This window comes from Prionailurus bengalensis, chromosome B4 (assembly GCF_016509475.1).
Source record: "Prionailurus bengalensis isolate Pbe53 chromosome B4, Fcat_Pben_1.1_paternal_pri, whole genome shotgun sequence".
Classification (NCBI taxonomy): Eukaryota; Metazoa; Chordata; class Mammalia; order Carnivora; family Felidae; genus Prionailurus; species Prionailurus bengalensis.
Window position 1 is genome coordinate 45,889,405 of NC_057358.1, and position 20,018 is coordinate 45,909,422.

The window sequence follows — 20,018 nt, forward strand, 5'->3', positions numbered from 1 at the left end:
TTATACATGTCCAGCTATTCATTCAGAAATAAAGATGAAATCCTTCCATTCCATCATCTTAGTGCTCGGACTGATCTTCCCAAAACCTGCCAGTGACTGTATCACTCTCCCACCTAAACTTTGAAAAGCTCTCTGCTGCCTCCATCAGTGCTCTTCAAAGCTGTAAAAATAGCAGGATTTTTTTCAAATGAGATATTTTTAAGTTTATTTATTGATTTATTTTGAGAGAGAGAGAGAGAGAGAGAGAGAGCATGCGCTCATGCAAGAGTGCATGCTCTAGCGGGGAAGGGGCAGAGAGAGAGGGAGAGAATCCCAAGAAGGCTCCGAGGCAGGGCTCGAACTCACAAACCATGAGATCATGACCTGAGCCGAAACCAAGAGTCGGAAGCTTAACTGACTGAGCCACCCAGGTGCCCCCGGGTCTTACCTGGGATCCCAAGATGGCAGGAGGTAGAAGCAGACCTATGCAAGCCAGTGGAGACGGTAAAGGAAGAAGGAAGAGAGGATGGGAAGGGTCAGAGACCCCAGTTATTTCCCTCCTGAGTTAGCCTCCCCCTTTGCCCAACTACCCTCCCCAGGAAGTCCTTTGACTGCCTTCTGAGGTCTCAGGTCTCAGGCTCCTTTTGGGAAGTACTGACTGATCAGAGTGAGAAAACGCAGAGCTTTTAGCCGCAGGTTCAAAGGCCCCCATAGTTGGCCCCACTGCCATTTCACTTACTGTCCCTCTATCCCTCAACCCCAGCTGCTCACAAAGCACCTACGTGTGTCTGTCAGCCCTCTCGCCACTCTGCAAACACATCCTAAACTCCACCACGGTCTGCCCTCTGCCCACCCTGTTCTTAGCCCCCGTACCCACCCACCCGCGTAAACCCTCTCTATGTGTCCTAGAGGCTTCGCTTGCCCTCTCTGGGCAGGTGCTCCCCAACCCCACCACCCCCCTCCCCGCACTGGCTACCTGCACCTCTGATCTGGCTCCTCGCCCACTCTCTTCGTGTGGAGCTGTCTCTGTGCCTTCCTCTCTCCCTTGTCTCTGAGGCTGTGCTTTCAGAAAGAACCCTGCGTTTTCCGCGTCCGATGCCTCCCTGCCTCTCTGCGTGGACAGAACAGATGCTCGAGGAATGTTCGCGGCACTCCACCCACCTCTCTGGACCTACAGAGAGTAGCGCGCCCCCAGGTCAAAGGACACGTGTGGACTTTGTTGTTGCAGGGTCGTCATGTGCGCCACCAGTGCCTGGGACCTGGAGGAGATCCCCCTGGACGATGACGACCCGAACAGCTTAGAATTCAAAATCCTGGCATTCTACGCCAAACACCACGTCTTCAAGAACCCGCCGGCTGCCTCCTCCCCAAGGCCGCCGAGAACAAGAAGTTTGTCCCAGAGAGGACTGGGGAGTTGGCCAGCAAACGACTCGTGGACACAAGTGTCATGGGCTTGGAGAACTTCCCCATCCCCTGAGCAGGCCACAAACCTGGGCAAGAAAAAGTCGTCTTGGAGAGCGCTCTTTGGAGTGGTAGAGAAGGAGGAAAATGAACAGAGCCCGCCTACGGCCCGCTTGGAGGGTCAGGCGATACCAGAGCTTCACGGTCCCAGTCATTCAAGGGCTAGGTCCCTTTCTAACATGGGACAGCACAGAGAGCATGAAGGTAGGATTTGGGGATTCTTCTCTCCCACAGCAAGATCTTCCCCTTCTTTGTGTGTCTGGTGGTCCATCTCCTCCCCGCTGGTAATGTGGGCTGAGGGAGGGCACGCCGTTGTGCCTCAGTTTCCCCACTTGTTGATATTCAATAATAATTGCCCTGCTTTTCTCAAGACCGAGCAGGCAGTAAGAGAATGGCAGCAAAGGGTGACAGAACAGGTTTTCTGGCTCCACTGCCGAATAATAAGCTCGCTGCCCAAACTCCCGATCCTCTGTGCCAAGGAGCCCTACACAGGGGTTGAGACTGCCCCGCTCCTGGAGGTAAGTCGGCTCACCTCTCTGGGCCTCTGTTTCCATCTGTACGTTGGGGTGTCCCACCCTCCCTACCTCTTAGGGTGGATGGAAAGATCTGGTAGCTGCATGCAAAAATACTTTTCAAAGTATAAGGCCCTCTGGGGGGAGAAAACACACAACGAAGAAGCATTTTGACAAAACCTTCCCCTCAGTGGAACAAAATACATTTTGTCATTTGTCTCAGGACAATGGAACATTTTCACAAAGGGCCTTAGCATACAGTTACCCTCCATCGACAAGTTTCGGCGTAAGTATCTTCTTCCCTTTCAGCAGTGCCCAGTGCCCGCTGCCCACATTTTAAAAGAAGCGCCCACTCCTGCTGGGCTTGATGGCTGGGGTAAATTGTCAATAATTAGTCAACAGGTGGCAGTAATGTCTCAATTTTAAAACGGTGTGACCGTCCCCGGCTTACTTGGAGAATCAACCCCCGCTGGGTCGTTTTCTATCCCTCGCGCGATGATCAAGGAAACGTTTCTTTCCCGCTGGACTTTAAAATTTTAGAACCGGAGAAGTTGGGGGTGAGGTTATCTGGGGAACTCCTCCTCTCTGCACCCCACCCCCCTGCCATGGGTCCAACAAGCTCCCGCTGGGGATGGTAGCTGAGCTCTGGAGCCTACAGAACCCTGTGGATGTACCTACATAGACTTTTCTGGATTTTTCCGAGAGACAGAGGCACTTTTTACAGACCTTAATCTTCTGGTTTCCCGAGACAAATGACATTCTGTATTTTGGTAACACTGAAGTGTCATTTGGCCTTTTTTATTTACTAAAATTCTAAGATCTTTATATAGACATAGATAGCTCTAAAATAGTAGAAACGGTCACTTCCCAAGGAGGCCTTGATGTAGACACTTAGACTCGGTGTATATTCCCTTCCAACACTTCTCTTGCCCGCTTTCTTATTTGGTCAATTACGTGGGTGGTCTGTTGGTTTTTCATCGGATGTGACTCAAGAGAGTCTCATGTTCTACTTCTATTTTACCACGCATAAATCAGAGCTTAGCAGCTGGTGTCACCTGGGTTCTTTTAACTGAAGTTCACAATTTAGCCCTCGCTGCTGTTTCCAGGACCCGGACCCAGGCTTAAGTGAGAACTGTAAGGTTACGTCCCAAGATCAAAGTCTAGAAGGACGAGGTCTTAGGAAGTAGAAAAATGGTGTCAATACCAATCTTAGAAACTACAAACCCAGGTTCTTTGACCCGTGAACCCTTGTTTGTCCACAGCTAGGATTCGCTAAATGTGGAATGATTCCTAGTCTGCCATCCCTAGGCTCGTAACTTCCAACCTCAAAGTCACCTTATATTCCAAAGTGGCTGCTGAGACTCCGGCCATCGTCTCTCCATCTCAGGCAGGAAGAAGAGGAAGCAAGTGGTGGGAGGTGGGGGCGGGGAACAAAATGGTGTCTTTTTCTAGATAATTCAGTTCCGTTTTAGAGAGCTTTCTTGGAACTGCACTCAACTTTTCTTACATCTCACTGGCCACTCTTTAGTGTCAAGAAGGCTGGGAAATGCAGTCTGTGCAGCTGAGCCCATTGCTGCCTGTGACACTTCAGGGGTCACTTACTAAGGAGGAAGAAAATGGATTCTGGGAAGGAAGTAGCAGTCTCAACCATAGGGAAACACCCTGCCCCTTCTCTTTAAAACAAATGCCTCCAGGGGGCGCCTGGGTGGCTCGGTTGAGCGGCTGAGCATCTCACTCTTGGTTTACTCATGGTCTCATGGCCTGAGTCGGGCTCTACACTGGCAGCATGGAGGCTGCTTGGGATCCTCTCCCTTTCCCTCTCTCTCTGCCCCTCCCCCACTGGCGCTGTCTCTGTCTCTCTCAAAATAAATAAATAAACTTTAAGATAAACAAATACATGCATCCACAAAACAAATGCCTCAGGCCAAAGGCTGGATGGCAAGTCCTCCGGCTGTGCTCTCTTGCTCTTCTTATAGTGACATCACCTCCCCCAAAAATAGACCCCAAAGGACGGGCGGCCTTTCTGTCCTCTCCCCATCCCCATCCAATTCCCCCTTGCCTATCAGATGAGATCGACTCCAACAAGAAGGGAATCTTTTTTTTTTTTCTCAGAGTTTAAAATTTAGGTATTTATTTTAATTAATGGGAATCTTATTAAGGAGGACACTTGTTGGGATGCGCACTGGGTGTTGTATGTGAATGATCCATCACTAAATTCTACTCCCGAAACCAATACTACGCTATATGTCAGCTAACTAGAATTTAAATACAAACTTGGAAGAAAATAAAGAAATAAAGAAATAAAATGGGCATCTTAGCTAGAGCTGGTTCATCTGAGTCTAAATGTACTCGCTCATACTTTTCCCTGCACGAATGTCACCTGCCTCTCTCCCTCCGTGCCCACCAATTCATAGAAAGCAATGCACTGTAAGCAGGTGAGTCAGATTGGGTATTCCCAGGCCACCAGCGGTCTCCTGATCGCCCTGCCACATGATGGGGGCTGGGGGATAAGGAGGGACAGCCTTTGGGGCTTCCGTCTGTCTCCTTCAAGTACAAGATGGGCACAGTGTGGCTTTCTGGTAGAAGAGCCATGCGCTGATCGCCCCAGACAGGCCGCACAAGGTTACAGAGGGGGAAAAAAAAAAACCCATCTTCTGCCGATACAAGGGAAGGCTCCGGGATACAAGAGGCTCTGGGACCCAGCCTCTTGCCATTTCCTTGTCAGGGGCCATGGTGGCCAGCGTTCAAGAGAGGAGGCTGGTTGGGCCGCAATAAGGTGGAAAGTATATATTTGGTTTGGCTGTTAAAACGGGAAGGAAAAGCATCCATCCTTCTCTCCTTGACTCTCCAATACTTCTCTCTCAATTCACTCCTTATTATCTCTTTTTGAACCCTGTGAACCAAACATGAAAAATATGGCTTTTTAAGGAAACCATTATGCCCTTTTTTTTTTTTTTAAGGAAGGCATTGTGGACAAAGCATTAGTTCCCATGGTCTTCCAGTGATGCCCAGAGGGTGAAGGGGGAGCACTCAACTCCCATACTGTGGAGGAATCAATCCAGGGACAGAGAGTCAGAAGTCACATTGGCAGCTCCGTAGGATGTCAAAGCATGGGACAGGATCCCTCCTGGGACCCAGGCTATGCCTCTCTTAGCCATCTTCATTTACAAAGCCCAGGAATTCCTCTGGGCACCCCAACCTTCTGGCCCAAACCCCACTGTGTTGCTTTCTTCAAGTGTGTGAATGGGATAGCATTTTCCAGATATTACTTGGGCTCCGTAGGGCATCAAAGACAGAGCTGCACATATTTCTAAAACTTAAGAACTTAGCGACAAATCAACAATGAAAATTTTAGTCCCAAATAACTCAGCAATACCACCTGCTCCCCCCCTCCCCATCCCTAACGAAAAGCAGAGCTGACTCCTCCCTTCACAGGCTAGGACATTCAGGGGGCCTTTAATTCAGGGGGCTAGGATATTTAAACCTTCATGCCCCCACATGCTTTATTCTATAATAATGTGTGCAAATACATACGTCTTTTCCTGGATTATAAATTCTTGAAAGCCGTGGACTGCACTTTATGTCCCCTGGTGTACCTATCAGCGTTAATTGGATGTTTCCCATTAGACCGGGAGGAGAGAGAAGACGTGTCACTTTAAGAGCAAGGGGAGTTCAGTGTTGACTTGATAATGGGCTTGAGTAATGAATATGGTCTGAGAGCAGGGATATTTCTCTTTCCTCAGTGACCAACCCCCAAAGGCTTGTCAAACTCTTGAATGCCCTCCTCTGCACGTAGGGGCCAGCTCTCCCAAGATATAAAGAATGTCCCCCCCCCAAAAAAAAGAATAAAAATAAAAGCATAATGAGGATTCCCTCAAGCAAAGAACTAAGCACTTTCTTTTGTGTTTCTTCCCTTGCAAAGGGGAAAGGGGACCCTAATTTTGCAAGACTTCAAAAAGAGGGTGCAGAAGGGCAATTGTTTCAAGGTGGCAATCATTCCTCTGTGCGCTCCTCCCCCATCCCAGCCTCTGCCAGGCAACTGCCAGAGCTTTCTGAAGAATGGCCTCCCCCGCACACACGTCCCCGGGCAGCTTCCTCTCCCTCTAGGCTGGGCTTTTCATTTCGGGCGACCGTGCATACCGATGAGCTAGACCAAGTTCTTCTGGGAAGGGCCGCTCAGCGCCATTTGGTCTCGTTTCAGCTGAGGACCCCCAAGTCGTTTCCATTGCCAACCGCGTTGCCGAAATTGTGCATTCCTGGCCCCCAGCCGACGAGGTCCACAGCCAGGCGGGAAGCCGCAAGTCCAAAGGCAGTTTTGTCCATCCGTTCATCCAGCGCCAGGGCTTCCAGCTTCCAGCGCCCAGTGCTAAGAAAGGTAAACCCCCTTCCACGTGCTTGGGTCGTCGGGCCGGGTGTCCACCAGGCAGAGCTATGCATTCGTGGGTTCGGTCAGCGCAGGGCTCTGCAGTTAGGGGTGTCTGCTGCCCTGGGCCGAGGGCAGGACAGCAGGCTGCTGGAGGCCCCGACCTTTCGCTCTTGAGACCGGCCCAGGCAAGGGCAGTGCGCCAACAGACCGAAGCAACGTGCCAAGCTCAGTGCTAACTGCAAAGCCTCCTGCTGAGGGGGCGGGGGAGCACGAAGCGGCTGCTCAACCTTGTCCACCGAGGGAGATGCGCTATTGGATTCAATCCTGTGGGTGACGGCCGCGGGCCGGTTTGCTCCCGGGAATGCCCAGGTTGCGGACGGAGCACGGGCCCAGGGACTTACAACGTGGCCCCGTGAAACAGCAGGGCGTCGTCAGACACCGGGTCTGGCGCACCACGTGTAGCAGAAGCGAGAACTAGTGACCAGAGGGGGGGGGGGGGGGTCAGCTGTCACCAAAGCCACAGCCGTAGCGAGGACCAGTAGTTCCCAGCAGATGTGCAGGAATTCTGGAGTTGAACGGGAGTGCAACCACGTGCCACAAGAAGAGAAGTTCCGTCACTGACGACTGTCCCTGCTCGTGGCCCTCCTTCCCCAAACTCCAGCCCAGGGGTGGGACAGAGGGGAGGCGGCCCCGGGATTGCAGTAGCCCAAGTACAAGGCGCAAGTGGCGGCGGCTGCCTGGCCTGCAAGTGGTGCGGTGATGTCGCCTGTCTCGTGCCGCATTGCTGGGACCGCAAACTACCCCTTCCGGGGCTGGAAGAGAATAGGCCCCTCTGAGTGTGCTAAAAAGTGCCTCCACCTTATTATTATCCCCTGTGTGTGGAGAGCTGCCCCTGAACCAGCCTCAGGCTGATGCTCATCTCCTCTGTGCACGTGAGAAATGCCGGCCTTGTTACGGTGACTCCCAGAGAGAGGGGCCACAGGGGCAGATAAAAACTACATACACACGGGCCACGGAGACCCGCGTGCTGGTGCCTCCCAGGTGATTTGAGGCTCAGACCTCCCACTTCCCTTGCCTTTCGCTAGGCCTTCCTGGGAGGTGATGGGCTGGATTAATTTCCTGGCCTCTCCTTCCCTCTTATCTGGAACACACATGAGGACTCCATGACTTCAAAGATTATGCCCTCAATGAAAAGCACTCCTGTATCAGTAACTGGCTTTTCTCTGTTTGGATTCCGTTCCGGAGCCATGACCGTTTTCCTCATGTTGGGTGGTTAGCATGTTTTGAGATAAGAAAAATCATACTCCACGTCCCCGTTCCCACGCACACACCAACAGGAGCCGTCTCTCTCTCTACCTGCCATGTTAGCCTTTGGAGTGGGAGCACTCCCGTAAGTGTATTTACTTATACCTCACTTTGTTGTAAAGACAGCATGCAAAGTATACATGTTAGTAAATAAGATTAATCAAATAAATCAATTTGAAAGATGTAAAAAGAACGCACTAGCGGGGAAATAGAGGTGGGTTTAGGAATGAGCTTAATTCCCAAAATGCAAGCCAGGAAGACCGTACCCCCTCTTAGCTGGGGCCCACAAATTCGGCTCTGTACTTTCTAGCAGCACAAAGGGGGAATATGACCCATTGGAATTTATGGTGTCCATATGGGAAAAGCAACATCCGCTCAGGAGAATCCTACCAACGAAAAAGAAGGTTCTCCTAAACATCTTCAGAGACAGGACCATGGGTCGTGGAACCAATATCGTCAACAACATTCTTACAGTAAATAAAGTGATGCATTTCATGGTGAGAAGCGGGGCGCTGAGGGAAAAAAAGAAGAAAGGAAAGGAGGGGTCTGTAGGAGAGGGCAGCTGGAGTGGTTTGTGCCCCATCAGTCGAAGGAAGGTAAGAGTTAAGTTGCTGAGAATTACAAAGCACATGTCTCCCTCAGTCCCTAACCAGGCTACAAGTATTGTCCCTGGGGGCAAAAAAAAAAAAAGGTTAAGATGATTTTTCTTCTTAAAAGAAATAACTGGAATTTTACCCCGACAGATGGAGAGGAGCAAATAATAGCCCAAATCGTTGAGCTGCTGAAATATTCAGGGGATCAGTTGGAAAGAGAGGTATGGAGCTTCTTGAACTAATGTGATTTCTTTTCTGTGCCCACGCACTGGGACAGAGAATGGAAGTGTACTGCAGATTGTATTCCTTTGCAAGTTCTGGTTTCCACTTAGTCCTAAATTTTATTTCCCTTGGAGTCCAAATTCTTCATGCTGGCAGCATCTCAAAAATGAATCACTTTGGAAAACATAAGTAAACCTTCTGGAGCCTCCCTGGAATTTTTGGAAATGAAAAATGTAACTTTGTTATTGCAAGAAAAGACACCAATAAATTAAAATTTGCTGAATAGAATTATGAATCTGGTTCCCCATGTAACTGATCCTCGGGGAAGTTTAGACTCTTGCATTTGCCCTGCAGTCTGGATATCGATGTCCCACGCCTGCTCCAAGGCTGGAGTCCTTCCCAAAATCTCCCCCGAGAGTGGCTGGACTGTTCTCTGCTCAAGGTCTCTCTCAGCTATTTGGCCGGAGAGGCGGATTAGTGTTACTTGGAGAACTTTGGACTTACTTCCTGCCATTTAGAAGTCAAGACCCATCATTCCCGTCAGGAAAGTGTGAGAGTGTCTTCAGATACAGAGCTGGTGAGCAGGACCCCAGAATTCTGTGCCGTTACCCACAGACTGCTGAGTAGCCTCTGGGGTCTGTCAGTCAGGGACTGGCCTGTGGACCCCTTGCCTTGTCCTGCCACGATCAGTGGATGGAAGTCAGGCCCCATGCGGCTTGTGCAGGAGGGGAAACAACACTAAGTGGCCAGCCACTCTACCCCAGTCCCAACCTCTCAGTGGGTCCTCCCTCAATGCCTTTGTCAGCAGTGTGTGCAGAGGATGGTAACTGGGAGGGCATGTGAGCTTCGAGTCCACAAGTAGAGGATGAACTGGGGTGCAGAGAAAGAAAATAGAATACGGTACATGACTTGAGGGCACTCCTATGTTTCTCCAGAACTAACATCAATGGAAAGGAGTTATGGGGCAATTGATTTTCTCCATTTTAGGAATGAACTTTCTAGCACTCAGGGCTGCCTTGTGACGGAATGAGCCTCCTGTCACCAGAAGAATGGCCAGTAGATGCCAATAACCAGCCAACAGTGCAGTCCTTGTACTGGGAGGGACCTATTCGAATCCTCGAGGACTCTTTACAGCTTGAAGACGCTGTGGCTCTCATGGCAACCTCCTTCCCAGCCTCCCTAAGAAGTGACTTGCATTAGGTCAGGGAGGCAAGGGACAGGAAGTGGTACGAAGCTGACCTTTGTGGCTCTAAAGAGAGACGCTTTCCTTTTCATCCCATAAATTACCACTTTAAAAAATCTCGCTTTGCTTGATGCACGCTCCTGATGATTTGGGGTGACGTTTTACGTTATTTATGCAGAAAACATGGTTGTTTCCCCAGTAGAGGACTCTGGTAGGAATACACAGAAGGTCTGACTTTGCTGCGTGGGTGTCAGTTCCTACTAGAGAGGGACAGTGACTCTGTCTAACCCTAACCCTAACCCCTACCCCCCAACCCCATGGCTGCAGAGTGCCTGCAAAGCCCCTCATCCCTGAGACCACATGCAGGCTCATCTTGCACCTTCCTGAGATGCCAGAGGCAGGTGCAACCCAAAGGAGCAAAGAGAGAGGGGCCAGGGTACTCCATGGAAGTGTTTCTTTCTGGCATTTGATTCTTCGACCATTCTGGTAGAGTCCGGGCTTCTGGCTGCCCACCGGGGTTTTGAGTCTAGCTTCTTCAACTGGGTCGCTGATCAAAAGGGGTCCATTCTTGGTGTAGAGGACATTAGTCATTCTTGCTTCAGATTTATAAAACAGGCTCCTGAGTCTCACAGAAGTTGGGGGGTGGGCTGGGCTCACCTAAAGGACGCTGCTCCACCGAAATCTTTACATAGCATCTGATGCATCCCCCAGGATATCCCTTGTAGAAACAATGTTTGTTGAGAACCTGCTTAGCTTATCATTCGTCAAAGATAGAATTTCCAAATAAACATTTAATCCTTGCTCACTAAGAAACTTCTTAGTTGGAGCCAAGGTTTTCCACTGGGTGTTGCAGGGGCCCACTGTTGAGTCGGCTTCACGGGGCCAGGCTGCTGTACTAAATGCATATCCTCTTGTACACAGTTAAAGAAAGAGAAGGCTTTAATGAACAGCTTCCAGGACCAGCTGTGCTACCCTGTTTTCAAGATCATCACAGACCAGTTCCTAAGGGGTGTGGACACCAGGGGAGAATCAGAGGTCAGAGCTCAGGGCTTTAAGGCTGCTCTTGCAATAGACGTCACGGCCAAGCTCACTGCTATCGACAATCACCCTATGAACAGGGTGCTGGGCTTTGGAACCAAGTACCTAAAAGACAACTTCTCGCCCTGGGTCCAGCAGCACGGTGGATGGGTAAGTGCATCCTATTTCAAAATGAACCTTCCCAGAGTTCAGAGGAGACGGAATGGAAAGTTGTGGGGGTTTTTTCATTTTTTCGTTTTTTTTTCTTTTTTTTTTTTAAGTGAAGGGAACACGTCTTTGAGGCAGTTCTCATGGATTTAGAAGTTGAGTGGCAAGAGATATATCCCAGTGATGGGATCCTATTTTTAGTGATTATCTTCATCATCGATAAATATTTACTAGGCTCCCAAAGGGTACATGGGATATGTGTGTTGGACCAGGGGGGACCAGTCAGATATAACAGGAAATGAAGAGATGTCAAGATATAAAATGTTTAGATATAATTTCTGTTTTCACAAATTTTGTAAGCAACCAAAGTCTGGCAGTGAGACAAGGAGAGGCAAACACTTCCTTGTTCTCTTAGCTGCTGACAGGCAGAGAGAGACACAGCGTTCATGATATTTTGTCATTGCTGCTTGGACCCAACCATTTTGACAGGGACATTTTGATACAAAGCAAAAAGCAAACCATTAAATTTGTATCGTTTTGTTTTATTTTAAATAAAGTTTATTTATTTTTTAAGCAATCTCTACACCCCACGTGGGGCTTGAACTCAACAATCCCGAGATCAAGAGTCACAAGGTCTCCCCACTGAGCCAGCCAGGTGCCCCAAATTTGTATGTTTTTTTAAAATTTTTTTTATTTTTTAAATTTATATCCAAATTAGCATATAGTGCAACAATGATTTCAGGAGTAGACTCCTTAGTGCCCCTTACCCATTTAGCCCATCCCCCCTCCCACAACCCCTCCAGTAACTCTGTTTGTTCTCCATATTTAAGAGTCTCTTATGTTTTGTCCCCCTCCCTGTTTTTATATTATTTTTGTTTCCCTTTCCTTATGTTCATCTGTTTTGTCTCTTAAAGTCCTCATATGAGTGAAGTCATATGATTTTTGTCTTTCTCTGACTGACTAATTTCGCTTAGCATAATACCCTCCAGTGCCATCCACGTAGTTGCAAATGGCAAGATTTCATTCTTTTTGATTGCCGAGTAATACTCCATTGTATATATATACCACATCTTCTTTATCCATTCATCCAATGCCCATGGACATTCGGGCTCTTTCCATAATTTGGCTATTGTTGATATGTATCTGTTTTTAACTACCTGCTATCAGGCGAAACAGACATCTTCACCCCCATGCCTCAGACTCAACATCCCTCCCCTGCCCCGCCAACCCCATCCTTTATCCTCATTCCTTGAGATTTCCTTAAAGCTGCCATACTCAGATGGCCTCCCAAGGTTAACCTTTCCAAAATGTGTAGCCCACAGTTTTAAATATCCATAGGCTCAGGGCACTTTGTCTGTTCAGATCCTTCTTGGAAGCACAGGCCTTTGTCCCACATTATCTTTAGTCCTCTTTCCACTAGAATGGAGCAAGGGTAGTGGGTTTGAGTCTGCTCCACACATGGTCAGCATGGCCCTGAAGCCTCCACTCTTGGTCTCTTGGTTTCCAGAAGGAATGCAGAGCTGATCTTGCTAAGGGACTGAAGTGCCCGCTGTGGTCTTCAGTGGCTGCCTGTTAAGCTTACGTAGTCTTCTGTTCCTTTCTATTTTCCACATCTGCACCAGATATGGTAGCCGTAAGGGGCTGATCTGAACAACTGAGGCTCTTAAGTATTCTAAATTCAAGCTGCCTTAACTCATGCTAAGATGCCTCGACATTATTTTGGCTTTAACTGTTCTTTCTTCCAGGACCCCCTCAAGTCCCTCCTCTGTCCCAGAGCCTTTCCTGACTACTCTAGCTTAAGGGCCTCACTAGCCTCTGACTTCTTACAACACTTCATATCTGCACTATAATTACATACAGGAAAGAATCATCCTGGTTAATGTTAATATATTTTTCCAAAATATATTTTCCAAAATATAATTTGGTCTTGTTAATATACTTTTCCAAAAAGACTGTAAGTATCAACTGGGTCCACAGGCCAGTTCTATTCAGTCTATAGACTAAAAGTCTATGTAGTTGGTTAATGCAGCTGAAATGCCAACTGTGTTCTGTAAAAAAATAGTCTACACCGAAAGCACAAACAACAAAAGAAAAAATAAATTGGATTACATCAAATTAAAATTTTTTCTGCTTGAGGGGCACCTGGCCGGCTCAGTCGGTGGAGCATGTGACTCTTGATCTTGGGGTTGTGAGTTTGAGTCCCACGTTGGGTGTAGAGAGTATTTAGCAAATAAAAATCTTAAGAAAGACAAATTTAAAAAATAAGTAATTTTTTTCTGCTTCAAAGAACACTACCAATAAAATGAAAAGACAACACACAGAATGAAACAAAATATGTTCAAATCATATATCTGAAAAAGAACTTGTATTCAGAATATGTAATAAATTCTTACAACTCAACAATAAAAAGACAAAAGCCAATTTTGAATAGACATTTCTCCATAGAAGATATACAGATGGCCAGTAAGCAATGAAAAGATGCTTGCTTAACATCTTCATTTCAACATTAGGCACATGTGAATCAAAACCACAGTAAGATATCATTTCACATGCACTAGCATGGCTAAAATAAAAAAGACAGATGTTGGTGAGGATGTGGAGAAATGTAAACCCTCATCCACTGCTGGTTGAGTTCTAAAATTTTCCCTTTTAGAAACAATTTGGCAATTCCCCCAAAATATTAAACATAGAGTCACCAATTCCACTCAGATATATACCCAAGAAAATTGATAACAAATGTTCACATAAAAACTTGTACATAAATGACCATAGCAGCATTCATTTTATGCATAATAGCCTGAAAGTGGAAACAACTCAAATGTTCATCAGTGATGAATGGTGAATAGCAAAACCAAAGGCAGTATGTCCATACAGTGGAATATTATTTAGGCATAAAAAGGAATGGAACAGATGGATGAAATTTGAAAACGTTATGCTAAGTGAAAGTTAGACAAAAGGGCCATATACCATACATTGTATGATTCTATTTTCATGAAATGTCCAGAATAGGTGAATTCACAGAGACAGATTCGAGAAGAAGAGAGAGAATAGGGAGTGACTGCTAATGGATAAAGAGTTTCTTTTTGTGTGATGGAAATGTTCTAAAATCAGCCAAACAGGATGGTTGCACAATTCTGTGAATATACTAAAAACCACTGAATTATATATTTTAAAAGGATGAACTCTGTGATATATTTCAACAAATATGTTATGAAAAAATGGTGGTTCTAATTCTAGCAAGCAAATTAAAAGACAAAAGAAAAAAGAATACATTTTTATTTACTTATTTTTAATTTGGCTGCTGGTGCTAGAGAGAAAAACAGTTTTAATTAGAGAAGATTGATGGATTTTTGGTAGAAATAATAAAGGGAATTTTCAAAGGCTTCAGAATTTGATGGCATTGTTCCTTATCATTTGTAATTTATTAGTTTACTTTTCCAGGTCATCATAAATCCGAATTTTAAGTCTTGGCCACAGTTAGGTTTAATTTGGAGCATGTGGCTGGAAATTGGAAGAGGGAAGAAAAAGAATGAGAGAGAAAGGACTATAATTTTTCCAAGGCTGATAGAGGAGTTGCAAAAAATAAAGAAGGAGGATGTTGATAAAAGAATATTTACGAGTTGATATGAGTTATGAAAATGTGAAGGAGATGTGGACACCTGTGCTCAGTCTCCAAGCACAAGAAAGAAAGATGACACTGGGTGGCAAGCTTCTAGGGACTTCCATTGGCTCTTGGTATTTTGGTGGCACTCCAGGGTGTCCTGATAGTGGTAGGGAAGGAGGAAAATGATCCCTATGCACCAGTTTTCCAGGGTTCCTAACTATCCCAGTGTTTCACATTTCCTGCAAGTACATCTAACTTCCCAACGAAATTGCAAACACGAGGGCAGATTTATGTATTTTATGCTTCTTTGTCTCTCAACACTCCCATTCTTTCTACATACATCATAGATGTTCAGCCAATACTCTTAGCATAATCAATCAATCAATCAATCAATCAAATGAAAGAATAACAACTGTATCTAAAAAACATGTTAGGGGCGCCTGGGTGGCTCAGTGGGTTAAGTGTCCGACTCTTGGTTTTGGCTCAGGTCACGATCTCACGGTTCATGGGTTTGACCCCAGAGTTGGGCACCATGCTTGGGATTCTATCTCTCTACTTCTATCTCTATCTCTATCTCTACCTCTACCTCTGCTCCTCCCCCACGTGCATACTCTCTCAAAAATAAACCAACTTAAAAAAAAATAAAAATAAAAATAAAAAGCATGCTAAACTAGCTGCCATGAGATTTTAATTCACCCGTTGGCCATTTTTCCTCATTGTAAAGGACTGTTCAAATAGTCACCCTGTGCTCCTACAACTTCATCCATTTCACAGAACTTTGCAAAGAGCATAATCTTCAACTTTCCATAATTCTTCAACTTTCCAATATCTACTCCTTTGAATTTTTTTTTAACTCTTCTGAATTTTAAATACAGCATCAAAGCCTTTCCCCATCTAGCCTATCAGCCCTGGGTGTGTAACCTAAGTCCTTCACATATGTTTTCCTTTCCTGAATACCAAGGCTGCTGGTCATCTTTCCAAACCTCCCCCCAACCCTAACATAGTCTCTGAAACCCGGGTCATGCCTGGGACAAGAGAGCAGAGTTAACAGGTTTATGTTTTCAGTTCAACAGTGAATCAAACTCGGAATTTTGTGAATCTATTTCTCTTTTTCCCCTCTAGGAAAAAGTGCTTGGGATATCACATGAAGAAGTAGACTGAAAAATCAGAAGATTTGTAATCTGGAATACTCATTATCCAACTAGGATCCTGTCTACATTGGTCTCAGCATAGACTATGGGAGAAAATTAACATGTACAAGGCAGAGGGAGCACTGACGTTTTCAAAGTCATTGTTCCTGTGGATCCAGAGGCCTGAGGAGAGAGGCCTTGTCTGTCTGCAGCTCATAGAATGTAGTAGTGTGGCCAGTGATATCCATGTTTCCCAGGTTCTCCAATGAGTGTGGGAGGAAGTCTAGGAAGACAAGTGGTAATTTTCCTTTCAGATGTTCAGAACAGAGACGGTCACCTTGTCTCTGTTGGCCGCTTTGGGGAAATTTTGTTACAGATATTTGCTGATCTCATAAGGGTGAAATGATAAATTGTGCATGTGTTTACTCTTTGGTTTTCTAGTACCATTTCTTTTTAAACTACACTTGGGATGGCCTAATAATGACGTTGTTTCAAGCCTACTTTTAGGAAGATGTTGCTATTGATGTTGGCAGATGCAGTTCAAAGAGACTTGAGTTCACTGCTATATCCACTAGTTTGGGGATATATTATCATGTCTGCCTTTTGACTCACTTCCCTAGAAAAATGCTTTGGCAGTTTGAAAAACTTCCATTTGACAGAAAATTATTACTTCTACCTCCCTCAGCAATCTCAGAGACCCCACCTCTATTTCTCAAGGACTCTGAAATTTTCTTTATTTTTTTTGTGGTAGTGTAATGATTAGTAGCTGTTAAACACGTGGAAAGACCACTGTCAAGAGTATCTTACATGGGTCTCTCTCTGCCTCTCTCTCTGCCTCTCCCCGCACTTGTGCTTTCTCTCTCTCTCTCAAAAATAAACATTAAAAAAAAATTTTAAACAGAGTATCTTATGGTTAAAACAAGTAAAAAGTAATAGTACTAAGATTTCCATGAAGATCGAATGAGTTAATTTATAAAAAGTGCTTACAACAGTGCTTGGTATTTAGTGCTGAGTGCTCACTTATGTTTAATATGTGCTGCCCTCAGCTAAAACAAAATTTCCTCTCCTCCCAAAGCAGTCACTGATTGCTTTTCTGAAATTAGTGTTCAGAATGAGGTTTTATAGTAAGCGAAATATGTTTTGCAATTGTTTAACAAACAATAATTATTGAAACAATAATTTTTAAAATACTATCAAATTATAGTCTTAAAAATGTCTAGATCTGTAGCACCCAGCATGTAGCCTGATGTAAAACAGGTGTTTAACAAACCTGTGATGAGCAAATAAATGAATGTGTTAAACAGACATACTTCCAGCTCCAAGGGAAAATTGGACCCGTCTAATATCACATCAAATATCACTACTCTACCCATCTTAACTAAAATGAGTTATTCTCCCAGATTTGGAAATGGCAAGAGTAAAAGTAAGCCTCCACAGCCAGAAGCACAGGCTAAATCACACTTCCGTCTGGTGTCACCACAGAACACGCATGCCCCAGTCTCCACCACTGAACCAGAAATTGTGTGCCATCACTGGCCCCACTGCTACTGAGAAATGATGCTGCTACCCCCACTCCCGTCTCTCTTCCCCACTGGGAAGAATCTTCCCAATCTTGCCTGTCTCCAAGGTAAACTTCCAGGTGGATTACTTGGATTAGCTGACCCCAGATCATATGCCTGTGCTCCAGCTGTCAAGAGCTAGGAGAGTGGGCTTTCTACATTTTCAGTTCATTATGGGAGAAGGCTGTTTACCATATTTAAGTTACATAAGGTAGGGCATTCCCTAAGAGGAAGAGGAGGGCTCAAATAGGGGCTGTCCCCATTTATAGTGGCAAACATCCACTATACAAGTCTTTTTACCCCCACTCCTTCTGCTTACCGTGGCCACAAAAGCCAAAAGAATTTTGAGTGAGTTGCAATCAAATGGGGCCAAATTCTTTGTTCAACAACTCTTGTGACGTGGCTTTTGTGTAATTGTTTCATAGTTTTCTGACTTGTTCATTGGAAAGACTGTAAAAACTCTAAGGAGATAATTAATTAAAGGTATTCTTGTACTTTTTAATCCAAGTACAAAAAAAAGATAACTAACGTTAAACGGCATTCAGAATGCAATTGTTTGGGGCTCCTTGTGGAATTAATCTAGAAGAAACACAAATGATAGGGGCTGATGAGGGGAAGTCTATGTTTGATCTGTAAAGTGTGACAATCTGAGAAATCAACAGTGACTTGAGTGGATGAAAGAGGAAGAATCAATGATTAGTAAACCCTGATACCACTGTTGATAAATGGTGGATGGTGGTTTTAGGTAATGCTGAATCAAACCTGGAGCTGTGGGAAAGGGTAACTAAAGAATGTAAATCAGGTAACTGGGGGAAAAAAAAAATATTCCCTTTTGCTTCCTGCCCCCACACAGAAAGTCAGAAAAACATCCAGGATAAAGGAGTTTCTTCTTATGGATGGCGACAATGGGGATCACCTCTTCTCCCACTTTGATTCAACCATTCTACATTATGCATTTGCAACCTTGCACCTCTGGGCCTTTATAATGATATTTTTTCTCCACTTGGTCTGTCCTTGCCTCCTGGTCCCCTTTCCCCTTATTTCCACTAATTCAATGAACTGCAGCCCATCCTTCCAAATTCACTCCTTCATTTCTTCCAGAAAGCATTTGCTAACCCTCCCTTGGCTGCCATAGGGCTACATTTGGATACATTTCTTCATAGAGATGCTCCATAGCACACTATGGACATTATACTTAAGACATTATGCCATAAGAACTCATCTTTTGCACTGGATTATAAATGCTTCTGTTAACAAAAATGCTTTTGTAAACAAGTATTATGTCTAATTTAACTTTGTCTATCTAATGCCTGGCCTACTTTTAATATACAATTGCAAAATCATATACCCTAGCCTCACTGCTATAACCGGTAAATCAATGAGATTGGAGTATGGCCCAAGATATGTGTAGTTTTAACAAACTCTCCAAATGTTCCAAATCATCTGCAGCTTCCAGCCAAGATGAAGTAATAGTGACTGAGTTTAAACTCCTGCTTAAAACAACTGGAAAAAAAAAAAAAAAGACAAGCTATATGAAAGAATAGCTTTCCGTTTTCAAGACATTGTGCATCAGGCAATGAAGGAGTAGTCCCTGAGAGATGAGAAATAAGGTGAGCATCCAACTCTTGATTTTGGCTCAGGTCATGACCTCATGGTCATGAGATCGAGCTGAGCATCTCTCTCCCTCTCTTTGCCCTTTCCCAGATCACATGTGCACACACACTCTCTCAAAGAACTTAAAAAATTTTTTTAATTATAAAAAAGAAAGGAAATAAAGAGAAAGAAAGCAGAATGGTGTAAAAGTAATGAAACCAAAAGATGGTTTGTGGAGATCAGTAACACCTCTAGCCTGATTGATCAGGAGAAAAGGCACAACTTACCAATAATAAACAGAGGGAACATCACTATAGGTTCTACAGATATTAAAAGGATAATAAGAGGATATCGTATACCAAAAATTCAACAACTTGGATGAAATGGACAAATTTCTTAAAAGACACACTACCAAAGCTCACTCAAGAAAAATAGAATGTAGGTGCCCCTGGGTGGCTCAGTCGGTTCATGAGATGGAGCATGGATAGCAGGGAGCCTGCTTGGGATTCTCTCTCTCTCCTCTCTCTGTCTCTCCTTCCCACTCGCCTGTGCACTCACTCTCTCTCTCTCTCTCTCAAAAGAAATAAGTTAAAACATTTAAAAAACTAGAATGCAAACTTAACATTTCCAAAATGGAAAACATTTTAAGCAGTTCCTTTTTCTTTTCTTTTTTTTGGGGGGGGGGGGGAGTATGGGATTGCATCTCTTTCTCTTGCTTTTGTTTTACTTATTGTCAAGTTAGCTAATATACAGTGTAGTCTTGGCTTCAGGAGTAGATTCCCATGATTCATCACTTACATACAACACCCAGTGCTCATCCCAACAAGTGCCCTCCTCAATGTCCATCACCCATTTTCCCCGCCCCCAACCCCCACCCCCATCAGCCCTCAGTTTGTTCTGTGTATTTAAGAATCTCTTATGGTTTGCTTCCCTGTTTGTATCTTATTTTTCCTTCCCTTCCATAGTTTCTTTAAAAGTTAAACATCTACCAGATGACCCAACCATTTCATTCTTAGGAATTTATTCAAAAGAAATGAATTGGTCTAAAACTTGTACCAAATACAGTAACTATAGGGGCGCCTGGGTGGCTCAGTCAGTTAAGCGTCCAACTTCAGCCTGGGTCATGATCTCGCAGTTTGTGAGTTCGAGCCCCACGTCAGGCTCTCTGCTGACAGCTCAGAGCCTGGAGCCTACTTTGGATTCTGTGTCTCCCTCTCTCTCTGCCCCCTTCCCTGCTCACACTCCCTCTGTCTCTCAAAAAGAAATAAACGTTAAAAAAAAAAACTTAAAAAAAAAAAGGAATTTATTCAAAAGAAATGAATTGGT

At 45.0% G+C, this 20,018-nt stretch overlaps 1 protein-coding gene across 2 annotated transcripts in view; it reads left to right on the forward strand.

The window, feature by feature from the left end:
• BCL2L14 (BCL2 like 14) overlaps nt 1-15,965 on the forward strand; it is a 37,467-nt gene extending 21,502 nt beyond the window's left edge. For both annotated transcript variants that reach the window (XM_043561622.1, XM_043561623.1), the window contains 5 exons: nt 1,208-1,644; nt 6,154-6,327; nt 8,367-8,437; nt 10,543-10,809; nt 15,533-15,965. In XM_043561622.1, coding sequence (XP_043417557.1) covers nt 1,215-1,644; nt 6,154-6,327; nt 8,367-8,437; nt 10,543-10,809; nt 15,533-15,571 — 981 coding nt within the window. In that variant the 5' untranslated portion in view covers nt 1,208-1,214 and the 3' untranslated portion in view covers nt 15,572-15,965. The remainder of the gene's footprint in view (nt 1-1,207; nt 1,645-6,153; nt 6,328-8,366; nt 8,438-10,542; nt 10,810-15,532) is intronic.
• Nucleotides 15,966-20,018: the final 4,053 nt, after the last annotated feature.